This window comes from Papaver somniferum, chromosome 2, assembly GCF_003573695.1.
Source record: "Papaver somniferum cultivar HN1 chromosome 2, ASM357369v1, whole genome shotgun sequence".
In the NCBI taxonomy this organism is placed as follows: domain Eukaryota; kingdom Viridiplantae; phylum Streptophyta; class Magnoliopsida; order Ranunculales; family Papaveraceae; genus Papaver; species Papaver somniferum.
This window is the reverse complement of record NC_039359.1, coordinates 214525068-214548415: the sequence shown is the minus strand read 5'-3', so window position 1 is coordinate 214548415 and position 23348 is coordinate 214525068. Positions and strand designations below refer to the sequence as shown.

General features: G+C 39.2%; 2 protein-coding genes across 2 annotated transcripts; both read left to right on the top strand.

Moving 5' to 3' along the window:
- Positions 1 to 13110: 13110 nt before the first annotated feature.
- Positions 13111 to 14055, top strand: LOC113352825 (indole-3-acetic acid-amido synthetase GH3.5-like). The gene has a single exon (XM_026596593.1). The coding sequence runs from the start codon at positions 13111 to 13113 to the stop codon at positions 14053 to 14055; it is 945 nt and encodes a 314-aa protein (XP_026452378.1).
- LOC113352824 (indole-3-acetic acid-amido synthetase GH3.6-like) lies at positions 14055 to 14868 on the top strand. The gene is made up of 2 exons (XM_026596592.1): positions 14055 to 14409; positions 14492 to 14868. Exons 1-2 carry the CDS (start codon positions 14055 to 14057, stop codon positions 14866 to 14868), a joined length of 732 nt encoding a protein of 243 aa, XP_026452377.1.
- The last annotated feature ends 8480 nt before the right edge of the window (positions 14869 to 23348 follow it).

Sequence of the window (23348 nt, the reverse complement as noted above, 5' to 3'; positions counted from 1 at the left end):
ACTATTGACATAATCCCCAAAATAGCTGTTGAAGTTTTCAGGATTATACCACTCCTTCTCAGCGGGATTTGGAACGTAACATGTCATCGTCATCTCCCCCTTACTCCGCAGATAACATTCCCTCAGTGCACGGAGATAGTTCCCCGATAATTGCGACACGGAACGACTATGAGTATTGGTGGAAGAGCCTTCGCGACCAGCCAACATATCATAATAAAAGGAATCACCAGACTTATACAACGGCAGCATAAGACCCGCCTCGAAGGCTCCAATCATAGTCAACAGATGAAACTCATCAAACTGATACTTCGAGATGAGCTCGTAAGTAATATCATCCTCAGGGGCATAGAAACGAACCTCGAAGGCTTGTAGCTCATGCTTTTCCTTGAAAACTTCAAGGTCAATGTGCTTAAACGTGACTTTCTTCTTGCTAACCGAAACACTGCGTATCACCGGGACAACCTCCTCTTCTTCCGCGGGATCGGACGAACCAACAAAAGCTTCGGAAGCTTTTCTTTTGAAAGGAGGATTTTTAGATGATTCAGCTCTCGGCACAGCACCTTTGGAGTTATTCCCTTTGAAATAAAGTACTGGAGGCGGAGGTAGAGGGTTCTGCACGGGCACTATAGAACGAAGAGGGGGAATATCGAAGGTGTCACCGCGAGGAGGTGTCTGCGTACACCTGGAGTCATCACGAGGACGAGAAGGAGCACGGCTGGCAGCGTATCGAGACCCGGAAGGGACCTTCGATGGATCCCCCTTCCTAGGGGGTCAAGCCTTCGTCCCAGAAGAAGACGAAACTCTATTACCGCGGGGATCCCCATCTGCGACAATTTAAAGAGATCTCCCCCATGTGGAGATGTATCAGACTCTCTACGCGAAGGGGATCTCGGCAGACTGGAAGGCGGAGTTTGATAAGGAAGCCGCGGACGGTCAGACATGGCTGCGAGGAGGTACAAAAAACAAGTTATAAGCAAACACGAGGGCATCACCAAAGATCAAAAAACCACAAAATTAACAGTTCATCTCAGCATAGCCCAAAAACCCTAAAACTAAAAAAAAATAAAATCAATCAATACAGTTGAAACACTGGCCTCCTCGACTTGAGAAGAAGAACAGGGGCAAACTAGCATACATGCATCGAAAAATGTTCTTCATCACAAACAAGGTACAACAGCAGCAGGAAATTTACAATCAACACAAAATTTAAAACAATAGAAACGAAGAAAAGAAACCTTACCACCACAAACAAAATCCCAAAAGAAGACAAATGAGAGAACAAACCAGAAACAAAGAAGAAACGAGCGTGATTAATGCTAGGGCAGAGAGAATTTAATGGTTGAAGAACAAAGGATGAAGTCTGACAGGGAGAATGAAATTAATTTTCAAGGAGAATGAAATTAATTTTTTCTCCTCTCCTTTATATACTCGAAAGAAAGAGAAGGAAGTTAATGGAGGAATGGGAAATGTGCCCATTAAATGAGCAGTTAATGCACGAGTAAGAAACATACCCAAGTATCTAGGAGAAGTTATTAGGAGAGAGGAGGAATATGTAACGTCTGTTTTCTTCAATGCTCCCACTAAACACTCAAGCCCAAAGAAAAGGGGAAAATTGTGTGTACATATTTCATCATCAAACACGTGTATGTGAGAATACACGTGGAGAGCATGCGAACTAAGTCATCAAAACATGATGACACACGCCCACAGCCAAGAAGCCCATCCCGTCGACGTCGGATCTTCACCCGAACAAATCCAAGGGCAGAAGTTAAAGGATGTACCAAAAGCACGGTGTACTGCGGAGCACCAAATAACTCCCGAAGAGTTGCTTTATCTCATCCCCAAAAGAAGCCAAGATCAACGGTGAAGAGAAGGTTGATTGACATGGACGTGACAGGGGCAGAAGACACTTGTCTGACACGAGCATGCGTCTCAACTACCCGCATTAAACACTCTGAGCAATGTACGTGTCGATCAACCCGTGGAACGAACGAGGATGACTCTGCGTGACCAAGCAATGAACGAAGACCTCTGCGTGATGGACACAAAACACAAGAAGATAAGGTTCCAACGGCTCTCAGAAACGGGTCCCACATTCTAACCCTATAAATACCCCCTCTCCACCAAGAGAGAGGGGATCGAAAAGGAGAGAGAGGTTTAGAGAGAAGTCAAGAGAGAAGAATTGTTAGTGTAAGTTTAGCTTTTAAAATTCGCAGACCTGTGTAAACTCCAAAGTCATTCGACTACCTCTGTAATCATCAAATGCATAGTGAAAGCGACAACCCCGTGGATGTAGGCCTTAGTGTTGAACCACGTAAATCCCAGTCTTATTTACATTTCAGTACTTTATATTACTTTTACATTTCGTTTTCTTTATCTTCCTCTATTTGAACGCCTCTGGTGATGATATTAGACGAGGCAATGATAAACCCGAAGGTTTTGAGCCAAGGAATCAATACAATCGTCTCATCAGTGCGAGCATGTGTATAGAATGCGAACATTGTTTGTGAACATATAGATGCCTTCGTGATTTACGTTTTCATAACTCTCTAGTCTGCAAATTCATGAATTAACTTCCTTAATTATCGTTCTTGTGCTCCTTATTAACGGATGATGTTTAACTCTATTTTCTTCATCCCTGCAGGTTTAACATGGTTGGCCAGGTAAGCTCAGGACTTAGAAACAAATTTCATATTTATTCATGCTCCTTCCATTACTTTTTAATAGGCTGGTTTCTGTAAATAAACGTTTCAAAAATATAGGATGGTTTCCTAATCGGGAAAGTCTAATGTTACTTTGGTTTTGTGGGACCACTTTTCTCTTAACTTCTTTTTATGACAAGTGTCATGTGGACCATTTCACTATATTTCTTTTGCTGATAAGTGTCATGGGGACCATTTCACTTCACTTCTTTTATTGACAAGTGTCATGAGGACCACTTTCAATGATTGGTTATCTTAATTTCCTTAATTTTCTTTAAAAACCAAACCAGCCTATTAAAAGTAACGGAGGGTGTAATTTTTATGGTTCCGATGATGGATTTCCTTGCGGTGGGCCAATACGACAAGCGTGGATTTCTCTCTGGCTCAAACGGTTCAAGTAATAATTCTACTTAGCACAGGTGGAAAGAATGGTGGTGGGTATTTAGCTTCTAAGTACGTATTAATCTGTAAATATGGAGGAATTTTGTTCGTCCATGGCGTCTTAAACATGAACCATTAATTGGGGATAAAAAAAAAGGAATTGGGGGATATAATAAAAGGACAAAAACTAGTTCCAGATATCAATTCGGGGTCACCCCTTATCTAAGTATTTTACGTATTACCTAATCTACCCCTCACTAATCAGGATTAGTGATTAATAATAATTAGTAAAATCTTAAGATTTTTGATAAATGATTAGTGTATGTTTTATTTGAATTTGGGTGAGTGAGGTGAGAGTAGAAGGAGGGAAAAATATTTTTGAGTGGAATTTTTTTTGTGAAAATGGAAGATGATTGTGAGGAGAGAATTGCAGCTGCTGAATCTTTAGCTCTACTACAACAAGGAGCTAACGACAACAACTCTCAATTGCAACTCTTTGTTAAGCCAACACCCTTGAATGATGATTTTGACGAGTACGGAGAGTTTTTCGAAGAAGCTACACAAGAAAGTAAACTTGAACAACATGTAAGCATCCCCATCACACAGGTAAAGCTGCTAGGAGGTTGAAAAATCGATTTTTTTCTTTAAACCCGCCATTTTTTCAACTGTAAAACCTCGGTGCCGGCATGGTCGTAGTATAAATACCATGCCGGAAGACGCGTTACCGGTATGGTATTCATACTACAACCATGTCGGTAAAGCAATATCCCCCAATTTGAATATTGATCCGGCATAGTATTCTACCAAAAAACTATGCCGATACCCGGTTAACTTTTTTACCTACCAAGGAATATACTACGGAATATTAAACTGGCATGGGTTCATTGATAGGTTACCATGCCGGAACTGCATGAAAAACATACAGGAAACATTTCCATGTAAACCCAAAAACCGGAATGGAAAATTAATAACCATCAACGCCGGAACCAGTTACCAGCGTGGTACCATCAATTTCGAGAATGTCGGCAGTGGAACTGACGTTGTTGAATTTCAAATTTACAATGTCGGCACCTACAAAAAAACATACAGGAATAAATGTTTTCCAGAGCTAAATACCGACATTATATATCAATTAATTGGAATGCCGGTAGCGTGTACCGGCTTGGGACAATAAATTACGACAGTGCCGACACCTTGTTTTCCGGCGTTGTTGTCTAATGAAAAATGTATGCCGGAATATGTTTCAAATTTGGTCTTCATTTTTGGCTAAGTTCGACAATGACGGAACATTGGTCGAGCATGCCGGTACTTGTTTCCGGCATAGTGTTTTAATTTCGTTTGGAACTAATTTTCGTTCAATCTTTAGGTGGTGACATATATTGATCCAACAAATGCAAAGCCGCTTTATCGGGATACGTCGGAATACTATAAAATACCTCCGGTATGTGACCAAAGAATACTTTACTAATGGATTGCTAGTAATGAACCTTCTAATGAATGTGAAATTGATCTTATGTAGGGAATAATAGATCGAAATGAAGCAATCGCTTGGGCCAAAGAGACGGCTCTTAAGAACATGTGTGTGTTGGTGAGGAATATCGAACGTTCAAAGAGGCGTTTTGAGATGGCTTGCGAGAGAAGTGGGAAATACAAGGAGAAGAATAGCCACAAGAGAAAGGATTATTTATATCCAAAGAAGACTAATAGGGTATACAAGACTCGTACGAGGAAGAATGATTGCCCGTTTAAGCTTGTTTTGCATTTAAATGACATGAACAATTGGGATTGTGAGGTTTTGTGTGGCTGTCATAACCACCGGGATCCGAAAGATTTTGTTGGTCACTCCCTAGTTACGAAGCTGAAACCTCATGAGTTCGAGGATGTAAAGAGATTGACCAAAGCACTTATCAAGCCGAGACAAATTATCAGAGGCTTCAAGGAAAACGATGAGTCCAACGTGTCTTCTCTACGTACAATTTATAGCGCACAAGCAACTATTAGAAGGGTGGAATGGGAAGGGAGGTCCGTTATGCAAGAATTTGAGAAGATGGCTTGGGATTACAACTACACGCGTATCATTAAAAGAGGGCCGGGCGAGAAGCCCCTTCAAATATTCATTTCGCATCCTTTGCTTTCAAAACTGGCAAATACATGTTGTGGTGTTCTTATGATGGATTGTACCTACAAGACAAACAAATACAATATTCAGTTGTTCAACATCGTGGGGCAAACCTCGGACAAGGTAACATTCACATTTGCTTGGTGTTTAATAGAAAACGAGAGGGACTATAATTATCATTCGGCATTACGACAATTGAATTGGGAGAAATTTTATTGGTCTCTTACCGAGGTTATGTACGAAAAGAGATTATAGAAGTTTATTTCCGATTGGAACGAAGTTTATCCGACTGCCGTCTGGTATTGTCGGACTCAATGGTTGGATAAGTTCAAGGAAAAATTTGTGCGTGCATGGACAAACCGATATAGACACTTCAAGACTGGAGCAACTAGTGCAGCGGAGTCCGCTCATGGGATATTTAAAGATCTCATCCAGTCCGGTCAAGGCAATGTGGTTACGGTTACCGAGGCAATGGAGCAATACTTGAAGGCTGATATCAATAGGATCAAGGTGGATTTTGAGAAAATCTTAATGGAAAGGTTGACTCAATTTCTTCGTTATCGTAAGTTGCTCCAAGGAATAGAATTCAACGTCTCTCATTGGGAAATAAAACATATGATGAGACAAATGGAATATGAGAAAAATTACGGAAACCGGGTGATTGTGTATTTGTCCCGACATGTCCTCATTGGGGCTTCCATGTCGTCATATGCTTGTGAAGTATGAGTAAGTGAGGTTATTGATCCGTTTTGGAAGCAACTATCTTTCAACCCTCCTCCTTCGGGAGATCCTGGAAAATCTCCATGGGATACGAACGAAGCAAAGGAATTCTACGAAGCTTACACACGTGGCACCTCGGTAAGCCGGCAAGTCTTGTTGAGCCTACTAAGGATAATTACTCGTCCATGGATCACACAAAGCGAAGAGCCAGGAAAGGGAGATCCAATAGGTAGACCCCAAACTAAAACGTCAAAGAGAAAACAAATGGTAGAATTGAAAGGAATGACTCAACGTGAAGAAGAACGCGCAACAAGTAAGAAACGAGATCTAACCGCAAGTGAGATTTTGGAACAAAGGTTCGTGCAAGCGCAGGATCCAAACAAAAGAGGTAGGTCGAGGAAGGAACCACTATCAAGTCAACAACAAACGAAGGATTCCGTATCCACACCAAAAGACAACTCATCGGAGGTTCCAATGAAGAGGGGTAGGCCGCCAAAGGTATCAACATCAGGTTACAAATAACAATAAGGTGAGCATTCCGAAGTCATACCCATAGTCGATCTAGCGGAGGTTCCAAGGAAAAGGGGTAGGCCACCAAAGGTATCAACATCAAGTGACAAAGAACAACAAGGTGATCATTCCGAAGCCATACCCATAGTCGATCTAGCGGAGGTTCCAAGGAAAAGGGATAGGCCACCAAAGGTATCAACATCAAATGACAAATAACAACAAGGTGCGCATTCCGAAGCCATACCCATAGTCGATCTAGCGGAGGTTCCAAGGAAAAGGGGTAGGCCTCCAAAGGTATCATCATTAAGTGACATAGAACAACAAGGTGACGAGGCAAAGTTGGTAACAAACCCAAGTGATATCAAAGTTGATGTAGTTTTAGTTCCAAGGCGAAGGGGTAGGCCAAGGAAGTACGGGCTCCCATCACATATCGAAGACAGTGAAAGTGTAGAGATTCCAAGGCGAAGGGGTCGGAAACTATGAGAGTATTGTTCTCATTTGATTGGCATTTAGGAAAGTCATGAGAGAATTTCTGATAAGATGTATCCGTGAGATCTTTCTGCTTGTACCCAAGTTGGCGCATTACACGTCGAGGGTTGTGCATAACAAATCATTTTGGATGACATAACGGTCCGTTGTAAAATGAAACATCGTCACGCCTTTCGAAGTGAACTCCTCTGGCATTCCTATATGGGTCAAACACAACATATTGGGCAGCCATCGAATTCAAAGCCAATCTAATTGCTAATAACTGTTTCTTGTTATTGGGCCTTAGGGTATTCTTGAAGAAGTATTTCTGAGCTAGAGGTATATTCTGTGGATAATCAGGGACAACCTCCAATCCTTTATACCGTATGAACAATTTTGTGAAGTGTTCATAAGCCCATACCTACGCCAATGAAAGATCGTTCCAATGAAATGTATAAGAAAATAAATAATTGGAAACTAACAGATTTAATGACAACAATCAAAAAATAAGTAGTTTAGTATACCTGAATTACAGTGAAATTCCCATTAAATTGACGGGCGTAAGCCTTTGAAGCTCGACGCATTTCTGCCAAAAAATGTGCCAAGAAAGCATTTCCCCATGAATACTCATGAACCTTTTCCAACGGATCCAAGTATTGTAGGTTGTTCATATGCACCCTGTTACCATTAGCGTCAGGGAATATAGTGGAGCCCAAGATGAACAACATATAAGCAGCGACAGTTTGTTGAACTTGTTCGGGATTCAATTCCTTGTTCTTCGTGTTCCCAAACAATTCAACGAGTTTGAATAATGTGATGGTCTTTGCTTGGGAACGCTTTGTCTTGTACATATTTTCCAAAGTGGTTTTCTTGTCCCATCCAAACAACTTAGAAGTCAGCTCATAGATCTTGTCCCATCCAAGGTCCTTAGAGTCATCTCCTACCTTAACGGCTTTCCCAAGAACCTCTAGACCTATTATCCTTTGGACATCTTCAGGGATAATGGTCATCTCGCCAAAAGAAAAATGCATGGTATCAGTTTCACCAAAAAAACGCTCCAAAAAGAAGTTCTCCGTGACGGTATCAGTGGCCACATAATTTTTAATTGCGGAATACAAAATCAGTCATAGAGAACTCAGTTTGAAGTTGTGGAAGCAGAGACTGAATACCAGAAATATCACTACCAGTCAAGATGATATCATCAACATACAGTAAGAGAATTACTATACTAGTAGCAGAGTTCTTGATAAACATGGAGTCATCTGATTGAGACGATTTGAAACCAAGCTGCAAAAGAAAAGTAGCAAATCGATGAAACCAGGCAAGAGGAGCCTGTTTCAATCCATAAAGAGCCTTATGCAACAAGAAAACGTGATTTGGAAAACGTGGATCCTTAAACCCCTGAGGTTGTTCCATATATACTTCTTGATCAAGAGAACCATGTAAAAATGCGTTCTTAACATCCAACTGCTTAAGTGGCCAGCCATAAGAAATTGCAAGACTGAGAACTAACCTTATTGTAACTGGTTTAACAACGGGACTGAATGTCTCATCATAGTCAATCCCATGTTGTTGAGAATATCCTTTAGTAACGAGTCGAGCTTTGCGTCTGTCAAGGGAGCCATCAGACTTCTGCTTGACTCGATAAACCCACTTACAACCAATAACGTTCATTCCAGGACGTCGAAGAACCAGAGACCAAGTACGATTGCGAAGTAACGCATTGAATTCTTCAAGCATAGCTGCCCACCACTCCGGAAATTTTGAGGCAGTAAAGCAAGACAGTTCAGGTGGGAGAGAAGCATAGTGATCTGCAAAGCAAGGTAAAAGTGGATATCTACTATAAAATCATCCCTTAAAACTTTTATGCTGAATAGTATGGTCCTTGGGCCTTGTAACCATGGGATGTGCATTAAGAATCGACTGAGGATCCTCCTGTACAATTGGCAAGTCTCCTGAAGATGTGGACTGAGTAGAGGAAGGATCTTTAGATGAGGATAACGAAGTGGATGAAGTACTGGAAATTCTAGGAGAAGATGGAGCTGGAACAGGAGACAAGGATGGAGACGAGGAGTCATCATCAGTAGAGAAAGAAAGTCGTCTGGGATTTATAGACGAAGCAGGGAAAGAGGACGAAGTGTGAGAAGTTGGTGTAGCTGTGGAATCGGGTGAAGGAGAAGATAAGTTAGAATATGGATGTTGACTGGGAAGTGGAGTTATAGAAACAGTAGGAGGAGAAGTCGATGGTGGAGTTAGATGAGTAGCGTAGATGGTGTTGGGCCAACTTAAGATGGTAGCAGTGGAAGGATTTGAAGAGAGAACAGGACATATAACACCAGCATCAGTAGCATACGTAAAAATAGACTCATCAAATATGACATGACGAGATATGTAAATGCGATTACTCTTAACTTCAATACACTTATAACCTTTATGACGATCACTATAACCAATAAATACACACGGTAGAGTTTTAGGTTGAATTTTGTTCTTTCCAAAATGAGTCAAGAGAGAAAAACAACGACAACCAAAGGTTTTCAAAAAATCATCGTCCGAAAGGCGATTGTGCATAACAGAATACGGAGATTGATTCGATAAAACAACAGTAGGTAATCGATTAACCAAATAAACAGCTGTAGCGTAAAATTCATCCCAAAAAGTTTCAGGAAAGCCACTTTGAATCATTAAGGCACGACTAGTCTCAGTGATATGTCGTATCTTACGTTCAACAATGCCATTTTGTTGAGGCGTGCTCGGACAAGAAGATTGACTAATAATACCATGCTCAAATAAGTAAGATTTTAATGGCTCAGCATATTCAGTACCACCATCAGTTTGGAGAATCTGAATGGTTGTAGAGAATTGTGTCTCAATCAAAGATTTGAAGTTAAGAAAGCAACGAAATACTTGTGTTTTAACAGACAGAAAATAAATCCATGTGAAACGAGAGCACTCATCGACAAATAAGAGAAAATAGCGAAAACCACAATTTGAATTAAAAGGTGCAAGACCTCATAAGTCAGAATGAATAACAACACCAATTTTATTAGAATAAGTAGCTCTAGATTGAAAGGGGAGACGATGATGTTTAGCACCAACACAACTAGGAAAAATAGAATGATAAAAAGAAATAAAATCAAAAGACCGATTCGATTTAAGATGCTGAAAAACACTGTTGTTGGGATGTCCTAAGCGCATATGCCAGATTGTAGGATTTGCACGAACAACAACTAAGGTAGCAGAGAGAGCTGAGACTGATAAGGGCTTAGAGGATGGATGAGATCTGTGAAGAATAGGATACATTCCAGCTTCATTTATGCCCTTGTACAGAAGAGTTCCCGTTAGTGGATCCTGCACACAAAAACCATGACGATCAAAAGTGAAAACACAGTCAGAATCTTTGGTGAGTTGGCCAACCGAAACCAATTTCTTGGCAATAGATGGAACATGGAGTGTATTTTTCAAAACCAAGCTAGAGGAAGGTGTGTGAGGAGTGATATCACCAACCCCTGAAATTGGTAACATCTTACCATTACCAACAAGAATTTTGTCATTACCATTATACTCCATACGATTTGTCATCTGAGAAGAGTCTGATGTCATATGAGAAGAAGCAACAGTATCAGCAAACCATTGATTTTCATACGGCATAGACTGAATTTGCATTGCCGAAAAGAAATGAGGAAGATCAAGATTCTGAGATTGAGTAAGGAGATGACAAGTCTGAGCAGTGTGACCATTGGTGCTACACCATTGGCATGTAACAACTGAGTTCTGAGGGGGAGGGGGACCAAGGACTGATGCAGCATTTCCGTTATAGCCACGACCTCAACCAAGATAGCCAGATACATAGTTTCCAGGATTGTAACCACCGTTGAACTGAGAACCACCATTATTTCCACGACCACCACCATTATTCCATCCAGAAGAGTTTCTGTTTGTGTTCCACCAATTGTTCGCATTGTTGCTATTATTGATTTGATTATTACCTCCTCTATAGTTGTTGAAATAGTTTCCACGACCATTACCACCTCCACGACCACGACCGGGAGCATTGTTTGAGCCACGGCCACGACCAGAATAGTTGTTGAAGCCTTGACCACAACCAGAAGCACCAACAAAGAAAGAGACTGGATTCTGTAGATATTGAAGATTGGGACTCATGATGGAGTAGCAGGGCATGAAGCTCAGTAAAGGTTGGAAGTGTAGTGTGAGCAATGACAACGGTGTAGATGTTAGACCAATCAGCACCTAAACCACGCAGAGTTGTGGAGACAAGTTCAAGATCAGAAACTGGTTGGAGAACTGCTGCAAGAGAGTCAGAAATTCCTTTATCTTCAAAATATATTCAGATATTGAAGAATTTCCCTTCTAAATAGTTGAGAGATTTGCTTTGAGTTGAAGAATCCGAGATGGATTAATAGTAGCATAAGTGGAACGAATATATTTCCATACTTCACGAGAGTTTCCACGACGAGCACATTCAGACTTCATAGGATCAGTGAGAGAAAAGTTGATCCAAGACATGATGGTTTGATCAATAACTTCCCATTCTTCATAAGCTGGGTTGGAAGTTTTTTCTTCAGTTCCTTCAGTAACAAGTTCTTTATCAGGTATCTCATAAGAATCATCAAGATATTTATAAAGTCTTTGAGATTTGAGAATAGGAAGAATCTGAGATTCCCAAAGAAGATAGTTAGTTCTGTCTAAAAGAACTATTTTGGTAGAGGAAGGGAGGAAAGGTGATCGTTCAACGAGAGAAGAAGAAGAAGACATAAGAGAGCCTACGCTCATAGTTGAAGATGCAGGGATAGTTTGGGTTCATGTGATTGAATGATAAGCCATGGTGCTTGAGGAAGAAGAAGAAGAGGATGAAGAAAAATCTTGGGTTGAGGCAGTTGACATGGCGATGAAAAGAAGAAGAGCAGGCTAAAGATTTCTTGAGGAGAGGATGAAGTTGAGGCTAGAGTTTTTAGAGAGATCGTCCTGGCTGGGATACCATGAACAATTGCATAAACTCTCGCACAACCCTAATAGGATGGAGAGGAATATATTTATAGATAGCTTACTAGATACATTTTGTATAATGGATTATTACAAAAAGACCCGAATACAATGGACTATACATGGATATAACAGATACATAATGGACTATATTCTACACTTATCTTTGTAAGTCCATGTACTAGGACTCTTATTGTCTGCAGTATCTACAAGCTTAGTGAAAAGCTATCCAATAGAAACCCTTTTATGCGAGGGTACTCATCAAAGTCTATATTATAAATTACTTTACGGCCTCTATCGAAACAAACAAGTTCTTCGACTAGGATTCACTTTGGCTTCAGGTTTATATAAGCTGTTAAGTGTTTACAGCGACACTGGACCCTTCTCTGTGATGACATCCAATATAGAACTGTAGCAGAAGATCACACACGAAATCATCAATCAAAAAAAGGCCATGAAATTACTAATTCAACCCCCGAACTTGCTGATTTCATCGAGAATGAGTATAAGAGAGGTTCATCAAGGAAAAGCACAGTATCTATGTTATGGCCTTATGCTAATTAAGTGTAAGCATACTATTGCTATTCATATTTCTAATATATACCGTTTTGGTTGTTTACCATAGCGTTAAATGTGTGCTGCCATCGAACATTTTATAATACACAATCTGTTCCAACACCATCCTGATCAGTTCTTCAGGAGACAAAATTAACAAACATCGGAGTCTATCGGAATTATTCGAGCATATCACTTTCTCTTTATAGAGGCATCTAAGTTGTATGTTGAACATCACATACAATGGTTTGAAGTACCATTGATCAAACAAAATGGGTAGTAAAATGACACTTAATTCCTTGTCATATTATATATATATATAGTCAATTTCTCATTATTACATGTGTATAGCATCTGGGGATGTGTATTGAAAGTACGTGTTAGGTAGATCCTGCATATTATATGAAACTTGTCAATGATTCTCCCTTGAGTCCCGCCTAACTGCATGTTTCCCATGTCAGATGTACACCTTCCAAAAGTGGTTGCAACAGGAATATTACATTCGTCTGACGAGACAGATGAGCTTGATACTGCTATTAGATATGATATTAGAGCATCAAATTAGATCTAACTGCTCTATTTTTATTAATCAACTCATTCACCGATCTTAGTATCATCTATTTTTTCTCAATCTGTTCATCAGAAACAAATATGGATATACCGGATGCAATAGATGATTCCATAGCTGTTGCAGAAAACAGTAATATTGCCAACTGCAGTGATACTATTGATGAACATTACCATGATAAGAAGAACAAGGAAGCACTTCAATTCATTGAAGAAATTACAATTAATGCCGATGAAGTTCAAAATCAAGCTCTCGCAGAAATCTTATCTTGTAATGCTCAAGTCGACTGCTTACAAAGACATGGTTTAAACGGACAAACATATTGTAAGACATTTAAGATAATCATGCCCGTGGTTACATATGAAGATATAAAACCTGACATTGATCTGCTCATCGCTAAAGGTAATAGTATTTCATCTACTCTCTGCAAATCGCCTATTTCTCAGTTTTTCCGTAGCACGGGAACTTCATCTGGAATGAGTAAATTAATACCATCAACAGAAGAACAAGCTGAGAAATCACGACAATTCTGCTCCCTCTTAATTCCGGTCTTAAATCAGCATATTCCTGGTTTAAACAATGGAAAGGCGATGCAGATTATTTTTGTATGTCCATGTACTGAAAAACCAGGAGGAATAATATCATCTTTAGTATCTACAAGCGTAGCCAAAACCTCCAGAAATTTGTCTAGTAATATTAATTACACCAGCCCAATAGAAACCATTTTATATGAGGATACTCATCAAAGTCTATATTCTCAATTACTTTGTGGCCTCTATCAAAACAAACAAGTTCTTCGCCTAGGATTCGCTTTCGCTTCGGGTTTTATGGTAGCCGTTAAGTGTTTACAGCAACATTGGACCCTTCTATGTGATGATATCCGACATGGAACTATAGCAGAAGACCACCCTAAAATCACTGACCCATCGGTGAGAAAAGCGGTCATGAAAATACTAGTCAAGACAACCCCAAACTTGCTGATTTCATCGAGAATGAGTGTAAGAGAGATTCATCATGGGAAGGCATAATGTCTAGGTTATGGCCTAATGCTAAGTGCATCGTCACCATCATTACTGGGACAATGTCTCATCACATCGATAACATTGATTTTTATAGTAATGGTCTTCCCATTGTTAGCCATATGTACGCATGTTCAGAATGCTTCTTAGGTATAAACCTTGACCCTCTAACTAAGCCACCTGAAGTTTCTTACACCCTTATCCCTACATTGGCATATTTTGAGTTCTTTTCGATACTCGGGGAAGATGATAATCAAAAGGACAACTTCAACCAGGAGAAAAAACAACATCATCCAGAACTGGTTGATCTCGTCAAGGTTGAGCTTGGACGAGAATATGAGCTTGTTGTCACCAATTATGCAGGTAACTTGATGATATTCAAGAATTTTGATTACACACTATTTCGTCAAGTACGTGCTGATCTTACGCTTATGTATTATGCAAGGACTTTATCGGTATAGAGTTGGAGACGTGCTACGAGTTGCTGGGTTCAAGAAAAATGCTCCTCAGTTCAATTTCATGCGGAGAAGAAATGTAGTTCTAAGCATTGATATGGACAAGACAAACGAAACTGAGCTTCAAAATGCAGTGAAAAAAGGAGTTGACCATCTTATGATTATGTCTAATGTCTCTCTTGTTGAATACACTAGTTTTCCTGATACATCAACTTTTCCAGGCTACTATGTGCTCTATTGGGAACTTCAGGGAAACAATAACAATGCCGTAATTCCTCAGAAAGTGCTTGAGGAATGTTGTCTGGTAATGGAAGAATTCCTCGGTTATGAGTATCGTTATATGCGCACTAACAAGAAATTAATTTGACCCCTAGAGATAAAGATTGTAGAGATAGGAACGTTTTGTAAGCTGATGGATCATGCAATCAACCAAGGTTCATCAGTTGCACAGTACAAGACTCCTCGATGCATGAAACCTGGTTCCATGATCGAAATCCTAAACTCTATGGTTCTTTCAAGCTTTTTCAGTCCAAGGTGCCCACAACTATGAATCCATGATGTTTTGTAAGAAAAAATAAATGCTTATATTTCTGCTTTAGAACATGTTAAATTTAGTCGTATCTTTTGTTGTAGTTGTCGTCCTGTATGAAAATGTCATTTCTTCCATTTCGATCAGTGTTTCTAAGTTTGAAGCATCAACCTTTGTTGTAAATTAGCGTTCAGTCAAGTGTAAACTTTTAGGGTTTCTTTTTTATCAATAAATTAAACTTTTATAGAAAGAGGGTTAAAGACTCAAAGTACGTACATGATATATGAACTCTAACAAAGATTGACTAAAAACAAAAAGGGAAGCAGAAAGCAGCAACCCCGAAACACTTCCAACACCTTCATCTAGCTTCCTCAAGGTGGTTGGAATAAAACTTCTTTCCAACTGATAGCAAATTGATTTAAGAAAATACACCATGAAACATGCCTCTATTATGTAACCAACTTGATAAATAACTTGAATGTGAAACTTCGCTTTCCCTTTTGAGAATTGAAAGGTGGACAATCTAGTCATAGTACGTTGGCTTATAAGGCTGACATACTAATTCTTTCTGGAAATGCAAAATGGAAAATTATAGCACAGATGAATAGAATGTGGTTGTTCATTCCGGAGTTCCGTATGTAAGGTTGATCGTTTTTTCTATTTGGTTCTATTCCCAAAACTCGAAATCTTTAGAAAGGGGTATGAACCGAGTATTAATACAAGATTAGCCTTTTAAATTGCATCCATGAAGTGCATGAGTTTCATATAGGATCACAAAGTCACAAGACATGAGTGGCCAGCGATTGTGATGAGATTCAGATCTTTTAATTTCCTTATCTATATATGCGCTTATAAAAGGTGTGTCGCACACCAGTTTTTCTTCATCAATTTTAGTTATTAATTATAAACTTATACCGAAATCACTATCTAGTTTGTATGATTAGATCAAAATTTATGGAACTATGAGATATCGGAGTAAACTGAATAAGAATGAGAAGTACAACTTTGGGCGTTATAACTTGTCCAAGAGGAGTTTCATTATTTCAGATTCAGAGATGCTTTAAAAGTTTGAAAATGAGTACTTATTCATAAAAGTGTCCCAATAATTGGTATTTCTCACCCTCCCGAGTCCCAACAACTTTGAACCTTAGCCATGACACAAATGACGGCAAAATAACTTTAAAAAAGACTTTTCCGCTAAAATCCATCTCTGATTATTTGAAGCCTAATTATTAATGTTGTAAACAATTTTTGACTTGCCTATTTTACAAGAATATGCATGGGCATGGCTCCCAATTTAGGCTTTCTACCATTGGGCGTGAAACCGTATAGACCACTTGATCATACAATATCTCCAACCGCATAGGTCCTTGAAAAAATGGGCTGCATATGCCATTTCCTACTGTATGACATGCAAAAATTCTAAAACAATTTTTGAAGAGGTCGGTGTGGAAATATTCCAGCAACGTGAGCTTACTGTCGTTGCAATATAGTGATGAAGTTTCCAGAAAATAGTATTAATGACCTGAGCTGAGTCTGAAACTCGGCAGCACCAATGATTCTATCAATCTAAATAATAACCCGAATGCGATGATGTATAAAAATAGGAGTATTATTAGAGATCATTGATTTCCACGACCATTGGATATTGGTGATTATCGTTATTGTGTGTGTTTGTACCATTTAAAATGGTGCACGTGCATGCCACACAAGTTATCCATTCGCCTAGCTGTGGGAGCCTATTTGGTTTATGATGGAGTCCCATGATTTATTATAGAAACCAGGTTGGTTTATTAAAGAAACTCATGGCTTATTATAAAAGTCTGATTTATTTATTTTTGAAACCCAGCCGGTTTATTAAAGAAGAATGATTTTTTAGGGACCATGGTTTTTTGAGGGGACCATGATTTTACTAGGTCACCTTCCCTATAGTGATAAAGGGTGTCCTAAAACGTTGAAATGACTAACCTACCCTTAACCTAATTTAGTTTAAAACCAACCTAATAACCACCTATACATATATAACCACCACCTCCTCCCACCACCACCGCCCACCACCGCCGATTACCACCACCACCCCCTCCGATTATCACCACCACCAACCACCGATTACCACCACCACCGCCGATTACCACCACCACCACTTCTGATTATCACCACCACCAACCACCGATTACCACCACCACCTCCTCCCACCACCACCACCACCGCCTATTTAAGAAATGTAACAACATCAATGCAATCACAATTAAGTTCTGTTATATGATAATTTTATCGAGTATAAAAGACGCCAGTCGCAGCCTGATTCTGCCATGGGACCACTCCGGAGGTATTTTCCAACAAACCCTTCACTTTAATTTGATTTTGATTGCTTCAATCGAATAGAAATCATCAAAATAGGGTTTTAGTAGGAGTTACAGAGCCATGTTCGGTTAGACCGATTTCCAAAAAACCCTAGTTTACTAACCGAACTTCTTGAAAATGAAGAACACGAAGAATAGTTCGGTTCTATTGGATTTAAAACTAAGTCACCGAACTCTCTGTTCGGTTGTTTCGCAAAAAAATTTAAAACTACAAAGTAACCGAACTCCACCCTTAGAACCGAAAAAAAACAAAACAGTCTAATCGAACTGTGTTATTGTGACCACTATCTTAAGTTCCAAAATAACCGAACTTAGCCAATAGAGTTAGGTTTTTTCGCAAAAAATTTTAAAACTACAAAGTAGCCGAACTTAGCTAATAGAGTTCGGTTGATTCGCAAAAAATACTTTTAACCGAACTTCTGTTATTAGAACAACAGAAGTCCATAAGTTCGGTTCCTTCGCAAAATAAGGATATCACCGAACTTTAATTTACGAAAATAATGAGAAGTCCACAAGTTCGGTTCGTTCGCAAAAATGTTAAGTTTTCTTTGTAAACGAACTCTACCTTTGAAACTTCGTAACCGAACTCTACCTAATTCGCCAAGAAATAAATTTCGTAGTAACTGAACGTTTACCTAATTGCATATATGCATATATAAGCCCAGTTCGGTTGATTCGCAAAATATGTTGAAGTTTGCGAACCAACCTAACTTCTAACACTAGGTTACTTTTAACCTGAAGTTCGGTTGGGAACTTGGTTGCGTTGAAGTTTGCGAACTAACCGAACACACAAGATGTACCCAAATAAATTGTTAAGTTCAAAGTTCAGTTACCTACCATTTTATCCTACGTAACCGAACATTATACTGTACGACCAAAACCTCCATTAACGAGCGAGTTCGGTAACCTGCATGTTTGGAAAACGTAACCGAACTACACTTTTAAGTGTGTTCAGTTACATGTTCTTGACATATGGTAACCGAACTGACCTAAATCTACATAAAAGTTTTCATTTTTTTTTGAAAGTTTGGAGCAATTCAACCAACATTATCTAAGTTTGGAGCACACCTGGGTACCCAAATACCTTCCTCCGGTTGTGGTTGGTAAAATCCATCGTTTTTCATGTTTTCCTTCTTCATCTTCTCTAACTTTACTCTCTCAATAATTCTACTTCTTTAAAAAAAACCATCTGATTTTTTAATCTCACTAATTATCTTTAACTTAATCATCTTACTAATCATTACACTAACTATTATCAACACTAACTAATCATCACCCAAAATTAATCAGGAGAGTAATTTAGGTATTAATATAAATATCCAGATAAGGGGTGACCTAGATTTACTTCTAATGTCTTTACCCAAAATAAAACCATGGTCCCCCAAAAAAACCATGGTCCCCAAAAAATCGTTCTTAAAGAAACCTAGTTGGTTTATTAAGGAAACACATGGTTTATTTTTGAAGCCCAGTCTGTTCATTTAAGAAACCCGGTTGATTTATTAAAGAAACTCTTGCTTTATTATTGAAGTCCAGTCGGTTTAATAAACAAGACCAGTTGTTTATTAAAGAAACACGTGGCTTATTATTGAAGCCCATTCGGTTTATTAAAGAAACCCACGACTTATTATTGAAACCCAATTGGATTATTTTGGAAGCCCAGTCGGTGTTGGTTTATTAAACAAACCCTATTTGGCTTATTATTGAAGCTCAAAGACTTATTTTGGAAGTCACTTGGAGATAGACACGAATCTTGAAAGATATGAAAAGATATTCCGAGATAGACACAAATTTTGGAAGATAGGTATGGATTTTCCAAGATTATTGTGAATCTTTCAAAATAGATACAAATGTTGTAGGGATTGACCCAAATAGAGGGAAGATATACAATTTTCGGGGTGCTTTTATCACTCCTCCGCGGCCAAGTTAATAATTCGACAAATTATTCGCGAACATTTTCGAACTGATCGAGTTCGAATAATATTTTCGAACTATCACTGAACCTTAGGAAAGGGAATTGATCTCATGACCCTTAATTTGCCAAATAAGATTGTAACCATTGAGTTATTGAGCTATTTTGCTTGTTATTATATATTTTTAATGTATTATCTATATAACACATAAAACTTAGTTTAAATCATATTTCTGATTCAATGTAACCATGAAAATAAACTTTCTATTTATTAGAATTTTCCGTTTGGGACTCATATGTCTAAAAGGAATTATACACGTACATATGTCGTTCCGAACTACTGTCGTATTCTGCACCATAGACTGACTTTATGACCAAATCCGAATGACTGGAAATCATATAATACTCGTACGTTTGTCGTCGTGAACTTTTTTCCGTGTCCCGAATTTCTAACTAGGCTCTGGGGTTCCTTTAAGACATTTTTGGGTGCCTATAGTAATTTTCTCATGGAGTGTAAAATCGCTTTTCGAGCCAATTTCTCTGCAAAATTTTATTTCTCCCAAAACACCTACAAAAACATAAAATACAAAAATAAATACAAAAAAGGGTACCAATAAAATTGATAATTGATATCAAATCAGACACATAAAACATATGATGTTTCTTCGTTACCGTAAGTTGCTCCAAGGAATAGAATTCAACGTCTCTCATTGGGCAATAAAACATATGATGAGACAAATTGAATATAAGAAAAATTACGGAAAACCGGGTGATGTGTGTATTTGTCCCGACATGTCCTCATTGGGGCTTCCGTGTCGTCATATGCTTGTGAAGTATGAAAAAGTGATACCTATTGAGGTTATTGATCCGTTTTGGAAGAACCTATCTTTCAACCCTACTCATTCGGGAGATCCCGGGAAATCTTCATGGGATACGAACGAAGCAAAGGAATTCTACGAAGATTACACACGTGGCACCTCGGTAAGCCGACAAGTCTTGTTGAGCCAACTAAGGATAATTACTCGTCCGTGGATCACACAAAGCGAAGAGCCAGGAAAGGGAGATCCAATAGGTAGACCCCAAACTAAAACGTCAAGGAGAAAACAAATGGTAGAATTGAAAGGAATGACTCAACGTAAAGAAGAACGCGCAGCAAGTAAGAAACGAGATCTAACCGCAAGTGAGATTTTGGAACAAAGGTTCGTGGAAGCGCAGGCTCCAAACAAAAGAGGTAGGTCGAGGAAGGAACCGATATCAAGTCAACAACAAACGAAGGATTCCCTATCCACACCAAAAGACAACTCATCGGAGGTTCCAATGAAGAGGGGTAGGCCGCCAAAGGTATCAACATCAGGTTACAAAGAATAATAAGGTGAGCATTCCGAAGCCATACCCATAGTCGATCTAGCAGAGGTTCCAAGGAAAAGGAGTAGGCCACCAAAGGTATCAACATCAAGTGACAAGGAACAACAAGGTGAGCATTCCGAAGCCATACCCATAGTCGATCTAACGGAGGTTCCAAGGAAAAGGGGTAGGCCACCAAAGGTATCAACATCAAATGACAAAGAACAACAAGGTGCGTATTCTGAAGCCATACCCATAGTCGATCTAGCGGAGCTTCCAAACAAAAGGGGTAGGCCTCCAAAGGTATCATCATCAAGTGACATAGAACAACAAGGTGACGAGGCAAAGTTGGTAACAAACCCAAGTGATATCAAAGTTGATGTAGTTTTAGTTCCAAGGCGAAGGGGTAGGCCAAGGAAGTACGGACTCCCATCACATATCAAAGACAGTGCAAGTGTAGAGATTCCAAGGCGAAGGGGTCGTAAACTATGAGATTATTGTTCTCATTTTATTGGCATTTAGGAAAGTCATGAGAGAATTTCTGATAAGATGTATCCGTGAGATATTTCTGCTTGTACCCAAGTTGACGCATTACACGTCGAGGGTTGTGCATAACAAATCATTTTGGATGAAATAACGGTCCGTTGTAAAATGAAACATCGTCACGCCTTTCGAAGTGAACTCCTCTGGCATTCTTATATGGGTCAAACACAACATCTTGAGCAGCCATCGAATCCAAAGCCAATCTCATTGCTAATAACTGTTTCTTGTTATTGGGCCTTGGGGTATTCTTGAAGAAGTATTTCTGAGCTAGAGGTCTATTCTGTGGATAATCAGGGACAACCTCCAATCCTTTATACCGTATGAACAATTTTGTGAAGTGTTCATAAGCCCATACCTACGCCAATGAAAGATCGTTCCAATGAAATGTATAAGAAAATAAATAATTGGAAACTAACAGATTTAATGAAAACAATCAAAAAAAAAGTAGTTTAGTATACCTGAATTACAATGAAATTCCCATTAAATTAACGGACGTAAGCCTTTGAAGCTCGACGCATTTCTGCCAAAAAATGTGCCGAGAAAGCATTTCCCCATGAATACTCATGAACCTTTTCCAACGGATCCAAGTATTGTAGGTTGTTCATATGCACCCTGTTACCATTAGCGTCAGGGAATATAGCGGAGCCCAAGATGAACAACATATAAGCAGCGACAGTTTGTTGAACTTGTTCGGGATTCAATTCCTTGTTCTTCGTGTTCCCAAAAAATTCAACGAGTTTGACGAATGTGATGGTCTTTGCTTGGGAACGCTTTGTCTTGTACATATTTGCCAAAGTGGTTTCCTTGTCCCATCCAAACAACTTAGAAGTCAGCTCATAGATCTTGTCCCATCCAAGGTCCTTAGAGTCATCTCCTACCTTAACGGCTTTCCCAAGAACCTCTAGACCTATTATCCTTTGGACATCTTCAGTGATAATGGTCATCTCGCCAAAAGAAAAATGCATGGTATCAGTTTCACCAAAAAAACGCTCCAAAAAGAAGTTCTCCGTGACGGTATCAGTGGCCACATAATTTTTAATCGCGGAATACAAAATCAGTCATAGAAAACTCAGTTTGAAGTTGTGGAAGCAGAGACTGAATACCAGCAATATCACTACCAGTCAAGATGATATCATCAACATACAGTAATAGAATTACTATACTAGTAGCAGATTTCTTGATAAACATGGAGTCATCCGATTGAGACGATTTGAAACCAAGCTGCAAAAGAAAAGTAGCAAATCGATGAAACCAGGCAAGAGGAGCCTGTTTCAATCCATAAAGAGCCTTATGCAACAAGAAAAAGTGATTTGGAAAACGTGGATCCTTAAACCCCTGAGGTTGTTTCATATATACTTCTTGATCAAGAGAACCATGTAAAAATGCGTTCTTAACATCCAACTGCTTAAGTGGCCAGCCATAAGAAATTGCAAGACTGAGAACTAACCTTACTGTAACTGGTTTAACAACGGGACTGAATGTCTCATCATAGTCAATCCCATGTTGTTGAGAATATCCTTTAGCAACGAGGCGAGCTTTGCGTCTGTCAAGGGAGCCATCAGACTTCTGCTTGACTCGATAAACCCACTTACAACCAATAACGTTCATTCCAGGACGTCGAAGAACGAGAGACCAAGTACGATTGCGAAGTAACGCATTGAATTCTTCAAACATAGCTGCCCACCACTCCGAAAATTTTGAGGCAGCAGTAAAGCAAGACGGTTCAGGTGGGAGAGAATCATAGTGAGCTGCAAAACAAGGTAAAAGTGGATATGTACTAGAAAAGCATCCCTTAAAACTTTTACGCTGAATAGTATGGTCCTTGAGCCTTGTAACCATGGGATGTGCATTAGGAATCGACTGAGGATCCTCCTGTACAATTGGCAAGTCTGCTGAAGATGTGGACTGAGTAGAGGAAGGATCTTTAGATGAGGATAATGAAGTGGATGAAGGACTGGAAATTCTAGGAGAAGATAAAGTTGAAACAGGAGACAATGATGGAGATGAGGAATCATCATCAGTAGAGAAAGAAAGTCGTCTGGGATTTATAGACGAAGCATGGAAAGAGGACGAAGTGTGAAAAGTTGGTGTAGCTGTGGAATCGGGTGAAGGAGAAGATAAGTTAGAATATGGATGTTGACTGGGAAGTGGAGTTATAG